The following is a 10198-nucleotide window of genomic DNA, read 5'->3' as shown; positions in this document are numbered from 1 at the left end:
AATTTTATAAAGGAAAGGAGCCATCCTCTTTATGAAGCTCTTCCTAGCCATAAACAATCTGCCTAGCTGTTCATTCATTCTTTATTTCATCTGTTCCCTATGTGTGCATGTGTACATGTGAGGTCCCTTGCCTTAACTAATCCATAGAGCTGTAACTACCAGAAAGCCATGATGACCTCTTTGCCAGCGTATTGGGAAAATGGAATTTAATTTGGTCCTTGTCAGTAGTTTTCCAAATAAACTCTTCTGTTTCAGATGATTCCAAATTCTCGGAAGCTGTGCAGACCTTGCTCACCTGGATTGAGAGGGGAGAGGTGAACCGCCGCAGTGCCAATCACTTCTACTCCATGATCCAGTCAGCCAACAGCCATGTCCGCCGACTGGTGAATGAGAAAGCTACCCATGAGAAAGAGATGGAAGAAGCAAAAGAGAAGTTCAAGCAGGCCCTTTCTGGAATTCTCATTCAATGTAAGTAGAACTTACACTTCTGCCAGAAGGCTGAGAGAACCCTTCACTTAATCACCACCTGTCCTACACAAGGTCCCATGCTTACAGAGCTATGGATTTCAAGTGGCAAGATAACATTCCTAAATACCTTGTGTTCCCCTTATAGCAGTGGATCTCAACCTTCCTGATGCTGTGACCCTTTAGTATAGTTCCTCATCCTATAGTGACCCCCCAACCATAACATTATTTGCATTGCTATTTCATAACTGTAATTTTGCAGCTATTATGAATTGTAGTGTAGATATCTGATATGCAGGTTATCTGTGCAACCACCAAAGGGGTTATGACCCACATGCTTAGAACTGCATCTTGTATTGTCAAATCCCAAAGCTCTAATTACAGGACACATGTGAGCAGCCCCTGTTTCCATTTTCTGTGGCTTAGTTTCTTCAGCTCTCCAGAAGCACTGGGATATATGTAGGCTATGCTGGTCCTCAGTGGACCACCAGATATTTTATTGCTGACATTAGAATATGATGTTAGGATTTTATAGATGGGTTTCTTCAGACTTCCATAATTGTCATCATGTAACATGTTTTTAAGAAGTTGTGACAAGCCAGGTGGTGGTGGCACACACCTTTAATCCCAGCACTTGGGAGGCAGAGGCAGGCAGATTTCTGAGTTCAAGGCCAGCCTGGTCTACAGAGTGAGTTCCAGGACATCCAGGGCTATACAGAGAAAGCCTGTCTCGAGAAAAAAAAAAATGATAAAAAAAAAGTTGTGGCAATAAATAAGTTTATATTTTCCCAAATGATTACATAAAAAATAAATTTGCTAATTCTACATTTTTTATTTATTTTTCTTTATCTTCACTAGATATGATAGACACCATAGAGGTAAGAATCCATTGAAATAGCCATTTTAGATCTATCCAAGTTCTCTTAAATGGAATAGATCGGATAAACTCTCAAGTACTGTTTTTCCCCTACCATGTAACAAAATTATATGATGCCATCTTTTCAATAAGGAGCTAGATTCACCTTTAGAATCAGGGCAGGCTTATGAGTTTGCTTTTAAGCAATTATGGTCTACTCTGCTGATACTTTTCTCTCTATCCCTGACTCATATGTAATTGGGATTAAGGAGCTTTTCCATTTCCACTCATATTTTAGAAATATATATGGACATAAAATCTAAGAGGGGGAAGCACGGGTCTTCAGGACTTCAGAATAAGTAGAAAAAGAAAGCAGCAAAAATTGTGAGAAACCTTAAATCGTAAACACGCAGTGAAGACATGGCTGTAAGGGAATAATTCTGTCTCTGAATTTCTTTCTGTGAGAATCAGGTTCTTCTACTGCTTTCTTTCTCCCAAAAGACTCATAGCCAACCTTCACTTCACTTGAGCCAGAGAAATGGCCTCCCAGACTAGCTTCCACAGTTTGTCCTCCGACCTGCACACACACAAACACACACAATGTTTTTTAAGTTTCCTTCACTTGAAATAGTTAGGAGAAAACCTCGAAGCATTCATGTGTGTTCCCCTTTTAACATTTTAAGGGCTCTTGAAATGTATTCTCTAGGACTGCATTCACAAAGACTTCTTCCATAATTTTTTCTCTAGTCAACAAGCCTATGTAGGTGTACTTACTATATGCTTAATCATTTCATATTGCAATGTGATGCTTCTGGTTAAACATACTTTAGAATAGTGAAAAACAGATTTTCCTTGAAGCTAAGCATTCCAGTTTAGTTCAGGGGACTACTTAATAAAAAGACTAACATACACTTACATATGTGTATGAAATGTTATGGTGAAACCCATTGTTTTATATGTTATCTACAAATTAACTTAAAATAATAGTAAATAGATTAAATAAAAGAACTCAGTGGTCTAGTTTCTGGTATTGTTGCAAAGTTAATAGCATTCATCTAAATATAAAATCTGAACCTAAAACACGTGTATTTTTGACTCTTGCTCTCTTTTTTTGCCTAAATGGATACACAAATTTTATATTAAAAACTTTGCTTCTCATCTCACCCCAAACCAAGAGATTATTCTTAATGTATATTGATGTCTCTTTCCTTGAGTCTCTTTTAAAATCATAGAAGCCATTCTGATTTGAAGTAATCTGCCCCAACAGGCACATATGCTTGAACTCTCAGTCCCCACTTAGTGATATTTTGAAAGTTGTAGAGCATTAAGAAGCTGCACATTCACTGGAAGCAGATCACTGTCTGCTCTGTGCTTCTTGACTGACTAACCACCTTACACTCCTTCCACCCTGACTTCCCTGCCCTAATTAAATGTATCCCTTGTTAAACTGCAGACTACAAGAGACCCTCCCTCTGTTAAGTTGCTTCTTGTCACGATTGCTTCACAGCCACAAAAAGAGTAACTAACACAGGATCTCAGCACATGTCGTCTTGTCCAAGTTCAGCCATAGCCTGGTTTGTGTCATAACAACTTGATGAAACAAGCCTCATGTTTCTCTTTTATTTTTTTCTCTCACGTTCCATCCCTGGATGATGATTTGGCATGATCTGACTGCGGATTGATACTGCAGTTGAGCAGATAGTAGCTGTGTACCATTCTGCTTCCAAACAGAAGGCATGGGACCACTTCACCAAAGCACAACGTAAAAACATCAGCGTTTGGTGCAAACAAGCTGAGGTTGGTAACTTTCTACTCTGGTAGCGTCTCATGGGAACAGTTTTCTTCCTTAACAAGTTATTGATTTGGAGTTTAACCAGAATTAAATAGAGCCAAGCTCCCATGGTCACAACAAGGCCCCAATGAAACACTGAAATGTGTTGTAGACCCTGTCAACATCCAGACCACCTGCTGTCAAAGGGATAATAAATGTGCACATGTCTTAAATGTATCCTGCTGGCTAGGAATCTTAATAGTGAAATGTAGCTGACATAATTGTAGTTTACTTCTCTACACTGGCTAGTTTTGAGTACAATAATAGAGTACAATAATAATTACTGACCAATGCTTCTAGTGTTAGTAATATTAGGGCTGTCTTCCATTTATTAGAGTGCATTGACAATCAAGGCTAGGAGTTGTCTGCTGCTACGTTGGAGCAAAGAAATTTCAGAGCTTCTTTTATCAAATCTGTTCAACTGTCTGTATAGTTGGAAGATTTAAAGGAAAGAGAGGACAGGGATTTTAGATCAAGGTTGACACACACCATTCCACTTGTGGTCAAGTAAATCTTTAGCATAACACTACAGCATGTGTAATACGATTAGGTTACTAGCCTGAATCTGGAGATTGAGCCCTCAGCGGGTTTCTCTTCACTGAATTACCCATGGAGATGCTTTTCCAGTTATCTGAGATGCTTCTGTGCTAATAAGAAGCTTACTTCCCTGGGTCTGATTTATTTATGTGTTTGTTTATTTGTTTACTGATTTATTTATTGTCTATATATACAACTTTTTCGACTTCATTTATGGTTCCTTTGGCCATTCTGGTAACAAATGTACTGTGACCATAGTTCATGTTCTCAAGTTTTCGTTTCTTTTTCCATACTGGCAATTGAATTCAGGTCCCTCACACTAGACAGACACTTTCCCATTGAGCTCCAGCCTCAGTACCTAACACTTATATTCAAAAAGCATCTTTGCACTGGTTCTCTTACCTAAGGAAGCCCTACAGTCCACGTAGTGCACTATAGAGTAGTATGGACAAAGAGTTTAACAGCAATTCAAGGATCAGCTTTTATTAGGTCTGTAGCTTTGTGGACTGAGCAAGTAATTCTTTACCTGTTAATTGATGATGGTAATAATGAAACGAGTTTTATAAGACTAAATGTTTAGGAAATGTATATAGTTTGAAAATATAAATGGTATTATTTGAATTTATTATTAACAACTCAATAAGGGTATACAACCTATGTTTTTAATGTAATAAAGCTGAAATACAAAAATATTAAATGTAAAATTATACAAGTTGGAAGTAGAGTAAAAAGGATTCTCCTCTGTTCTCTGCTACAGATTTCCATGCAGTTTTGAACAGGTCATCTAGTCTCTTTGAGACTTTGTTTCCTAGCCTTTTGAAGTGAAGGCAATATTCTCTCCACTCTGTCCTTCTGTGAATAGGTACTACAGTTTGTATGGGAACTGCTTAACACTTTGAGAAACATTTAAGGGAAAATAAGCGAAACCTTGGTCATAAACTTATAGTCTGTAAGGCTCTGCAGAGAGAAACCAGAGTCATGAGAAATCTCATGTAGGTGTCCGTTCTGCCAGTGTATAGAATCACACAAAGCTAATAGTGTCTTCATTAATTTTAGGTCTCTAGCATCACTCTGGAATTCAAACATTTTCAATTTTGGAAATTGTCAATAAGCAGCTTTAACATTCATGGGATGGGTAAAGCGAGCTTGGCAGCGGGTGATGGTTAGTGCTTCCAGTGGCTGATAGGGGTCAGTCCAGATATTGACAGGGGCTACTGCCTATAGCAACCAGTGATTGGAGAAATTACTCAAGAGACTTTTCTCTGAGGGAACAAAGCTTAATTTACTGGGCTGGCACTCCTGTGGCCACTGAAAAACTCTGAACTCTTTTAATTCCTTGAGGCCAGCAAAAAAAAAGAAAATGAAAAGAAAAGAAAAGAAGATTCATACACAAATATACATTTACATATATATTTATATTTGAGTGAATGAATAAAAGGCAGACTCCAGTAACCTTATACATACAAATACAAACATACATGCATGCTTACAGACAGACAGACATATACATATACATATTCACACATATACACAATTGGTGAATGGAGCAAGCTCCAGCCCACACACAGGAAAGCTTTGTATTTATACAAACATACAGATTTGATGAATGGAACAAAGTTCTAACATACTCTCATACAAACTTTATACATTTCATACATACATACCCATACATGTATACATATATACATAAATGCACACAGTTAATAGGTGGAAGGAACAATGTTCCAACAACTTTATTCATTCTCCCATGGCAAATATATCTCAGCAGAATCTTTCAAGCAGTATAAAATTACAATGTGATTACATTTTAGTTTTCTTTTAGTGAATGACTATGAAAAAAACAGTATGTTCCCCAATACCTTTACAAGAAATAATATTACATAGTTCAGGTAAAGAAAAGGAATTATCCCCAAGAACCCACATACATTCATATCTAAGCAACTTGTTATAGATTAACAAAGTGTGAGCAAGTGAGTAGTTTTCTCAGCCAGATTCCTTTACTAGCCATCAGCAAAGAATTATTTTATTATTTATCTTTAAAAGTAATCTCTGCCAGTGCCTGACTAATACAGAAGTGGATGCTCACAGCCATCCACTGGACTGAGTACAGGGTCCCCAATGGAGGAACTAGAGAAAGGACCCAATGAGCTGAAGGGTTTGCAGCCCCTTAAGACGAACAACAATATGAACTAAGCCCACAGAAGGAACAGCAATATGAACTAACTAGTACCCCCAGAGCTCCTAGGGACCAAAACACCAACCAAGGAGTACACATGGTGGGACTCATGGCTCCAGCAGCATATGTATAGCAGAGAATGGCCTAGTAAGTCATCAATGGGAGGAGAGGACCTTGGCCCTGTGAAGGCTCTGTGCCCCAGTGTATGGGAATGCCAGGGCCAGGAAGCAGGAGATGGTAGGGTGGTGAGCAGGGGGAGGGGGGAGCCAATAGGGGTTTGTTTTATTTTTTTCTGGAGGGGAAACCGGGAAAGGAGATATCATTTGAAATTTAAATAAAGAAAATATGTAATTTTTAAAAAGTAATCTTGTAAAATCTACCTAGGAAGTAGATCCTTTATACTTAAATTCAGTCATAGTAAAGATAGCTATTGTGGTGGGCAGGACATTCTACAAAGCTAAAGAGAATTGAGAATCCTAGAACCCCTTCTACAGTAATGCTCTGAAGCCTCCTTGGCAGGGTGATAGTGTGAGAAGATGCATGGGCTGCATTGCTATATGAGCATTCTGTGCCTTGATTACGTTTCCCGTTTGAGTGACTGGATTAAATCAAAGCCCACCTTCCTCAGTCTTGGGAACTAAAACTACCACTGGCAGTGAGACATAGCAAGCTCATCACTTTCCTATGGTTTTTCATTCAACAGTGAGACAAAGGTCATGACCTTCCTTTGAATTTGCCTTCCTTAAACCCCAGAGAGTTCTTCCAGTTTATACTGCTGTCTCTTGAACCGCAGTTTGGTTTTCCTATTGTTTTTGGTTTTGCTCCCAACTCTGCAAATTCTCCACTGACAGCAGACCACTGAGAAGACTCAAAAGATGTATCCTGTGGGAAGTGGGAAATTGTGCTCTTACGAGGTGGCTGCCTTTTAGCATCCCACTGAAAATCAGAACAGCTCAAAGCCATGTGTTTCATCAAGTTAGACATTTTTGACAACTTCTTCCAGTTGCCTCAGGGAACAAATGAGCTCGTGGAAGCCTCGAGTCAGAAGGGTTCTCATTCCTTGGTTCACTGTCACACATCTACCTGTACTCTCACTCTGCTAAATGAGAGATGGAGCAGGAATTTAGAAAAAGCCCCATCTTTGAGGAACTCAGATACTATGAAAGTACATGCCAAGCTTTAGTTTTCCATGTCAAGCTTTTACTTTAATTCTGGTTTGTATGTGTGTGAAGCTTTCAGTAATGAAATTGGAAGGGATGCTCATGAGGGCTGAAGCCTTACCTCTTACTGCAAGTTGATGCCTACAGTCACAGCTGCATATATTACAGGGACTCTTTTCTGCAGAATCACTTGAAATGTTGTGTTTCTCTCAACCTGGCTTACACTAGGTGGAACATGGATAATGTATAAAAAAAAAAAGAACCATAACCATGAACATTAAGATGATACCCTCTCACATCCTTCTTCATACAAGATTTCACACCACAAAAGTCAGAGAAAGGAGTTTGCAGGTGGATAATGATGTCATCAGTGTGCCCTTGTTTGGTACTCATTTGCATTAAGCCTGGCTGTTGGCCTTCAGCCATCAAAAAGCATACTAACCCACTTTTGCATCGACCTAATTTGTATTTGCCATACAAGACACAAACTTGTGTTTGTGTGTTCTTTCATTGTATTAAATGATATCTGAGAATCGAATTGTTATACCAGTGTACAAGCTCCTTATTTCCCTAGCCTCTGTTCTTTTCCATTCCCTCATGACTCCTTTCCTACCATGTTTCTTGTTAAGGTTGAAAAAAATATATAAGCTAGTAGGATCTTGTTACACGTTTAATATGGAGTGTTGATATTCTGGTAATCATGTTTCTATCGTGAAACATGAGTAACATCAATTTAAGTCCACATAAATATTTGTGAAACTGTGGTTAAATAATTAATGTATAATGATTTATGGTTTGCTTACTTTGTAATAAATCAAAGACGTCAGCTAGTACAAAGTGATTCTTTGCAGACATTTCCTTCTGTCTCTGGTTTATTTCATTCTATATGAATGTGTTTGTTTGGGTTTTGTTCTCCATTGGGGAGCAGTGTGAATTTCTAAGTTCCAGAAAAGTTTGCCACCACTAAAACAGCCTCAAAGTCATTAAAATGCCATTTCAGAAATTACTACCTATTCATTGTTGAAATGAGATGTACCACATAATTACAGCGGGGGTCAGGGGGTGGGGAAATGCTGGGATGGGAACTTTAGGGCCACTTTTTTTTTTTAAAAGTATTCTGTTGGTGACATGTCTCAGTAGATTTCCTGTAGTAATTAACACATTCAAATTACTGAAAATGTTCTTGCATGCCAATACCACATTTTGGTTGCAGTACTGTATCAAGAAGTCAGAATGACAAATGGAGCAAATCTGAGAGACAGCTATTGCCTTTGGTGTCTGTACTGCAGTGGCTAAGAATCCACTCTCGACTTGCACCTATGTCTAAGCTATTTATAGTGCTTTTTTTTGTGGGGGGTACATGCCACCTATAGTCTTTTACTCTGAAAGTATTTGTAAGGTTTTGATTCTCACACCTTTTCTGATTTAACCAGGAAATTCAGAAAAGAGGTACTGAGTACTTTAACGGTAAGGGTTTCCAGGAATTAACATCTTACTTTTCTTAGAAGTACTGTCATTTACCAAAAGATCCTTCTAGATTTCCTTTAATATGGTACCCACAGCCTCTGCTTTTCTCTTTGGTGTTGTTCCATTTGTATGGCTTAGTATTGCATATTTGTAGAAAGATAATAAGACCCTTAGGATTTTTGGAGCTAAGGATTGTATACTGTATACAGCAGTCCATTGATTAACTTAGAAAACACTTCTGAGTTTTTCTTATTTTCATCTTATTAGCCAAAATAACTTGTCCCTGAGATATTTTGAAGCATTTAGGTAAAATTTAACCCTAATTATGTTATGTTTCTAGGGGCATTTGAAACTGTAAAAGATCTCCAATTAAGGCATATCATGTAATTATTGAAGTTTTTGCATTTCTAAGATCTTATGCTGTCTTGCCAAGCTGGGAGCAAAAAGCTGATTGGTGGATGCTGGGAAGCTACAGGACACGAGTTACTTTGAAGATATTGCTTCTCTGGCATATTTCCCAAGAATGAACACAATTTACTCTCAATGTTAGTGACATGCATGTAAAGTGAGAGTTGGTTTCTGATTATACCCTATGACAGTCCACATTTTTGTTAGAAATGTAGAAGGCCACAGTTTTTTATGATGCAGTAAACTGTACAATATTTGAATTTGCCAGTGTGTCAAACTTTGTTATAGTCACCTTCCAGTAACAGCTCTGATGAAAATTGAAACTAAATCCCATAAGATAGAATGCATTCACGGTAATAGGACATGTCCTCAGTGCCCTCAGTGCAATGAGTCTGAAGAAGACGTAGCACATCTTTAAAGTTCATTTAGCATGAGTAAGCCATCATTTTCTAGTTTAGGTAAAGTCCCTGCTACAAGGGAGGTACTGTGTTAGCATCTGACTTTTATGCTACTTCTTAACAAACAGTGATTGTTATACCAAATATATATTTACACTAAATAGCTCACTTTTTAAAGAGTCCTTTATTTATCATTAATAGAAACTTAACTGGAACTAGAAATCTGTTTTCTTGGTAAATGAATAAAAAGGAGGACATTAGGATAGTGACTAACTACAACATTATCAATAATGCATTTGAAGGTCAAGCATGGTGGCACATGCCTTTAATCCCAGCACTCAAGAGGCAGAGCCAGGCAGATCTGTAAATTTGAGGACAGCCTGGTCTACAGAGTTAGTTTCACAACTGCTAGAACTACTTAGTAAGACCTTGTCTAGAAAGAAAAGAAAGAAAGAAAGAGAGAGAGAGAGAGAGAGAGAGAGAGAGAGAGAGGAAGGAAGGAAGGAAGGAAGGAGGGAGGGAGGGATAGAGAGAGGGAGGGAGGGAGGTAGTGGAGGAGGGAGGGGAGGAGAGAGGGGAGGAGAGAGGGGGAAGGGAAAAAGAAAAGAAAAGGAATGAAAGAAAGAATTATACATGATGTTTATAAATGGGATAAGTTACATTGGTCAGCTTTAGGTGTTTCCTATATTAAAACCCAGTAGGAACTAGCCTAGGTATGAAATTCTCAGCTTAGAACCTAGGAAATGAATAGCAATCCAGTGCTGTCTTAAACGAGTGCAAGCTGCTCTAAATGCATAGTTCTCACTCTTACTTGTTTTAGTATATGTGTATATATGTGCATGTATATCTACACATTCATATGTGTTTGATGGTGCGTGTGTGTGTGTGTGTGTGTATGTG

The 10198-nt window shown here is 38.3% G+C and overlaps 1 protein-coding gene across 6 annotated transcripts in view; it reads left to right on the top strand.

The window, feature by feature from the left end:
- Enox2 (ecto-NOX disulfide-thiol exchanger 2) overlaps positions 1 to 10198 on the top strand; it is a 289193-nt gene that overhangs the window by 247779 nt on the left and 31216 nt on the right. For all 6 annotated transcript variants that reach the window (XM_031357671.1, XM_031357605.1, XM_031357448.1 and 3 more), the window contains 2 exons: positions 256 to 468; positions 3012 to 3118. In XM_031357671.1, coding sequence (XP_031213531.1) covers positions 256 to 468; positions 3012 to 3118 — 320 coding nt within the window. The remainder of the gene's footprint in view (positions 1 to 255; positions 469 to 3011; positions 3119 to 10198) is intronic.

This window comes from Mastomys coucha, chromosome X (assembly GCF_008632895.1).
Source record: "Mastomys coucha isolate ucsf_1 chromosome X, UCSF_Mcou_1, whole genome shotgun sequence".
Lineage (NCBI taxonomy): Eukaryota > Metazoa > Chordata > Mammalia > Rodentia > Muridae > Mastomys > Mastomys coucha.
Note: the sequence above shows the minus strand (reverse complement) of the source record. Positions and strands in the feature narration are given on the sequence as shown.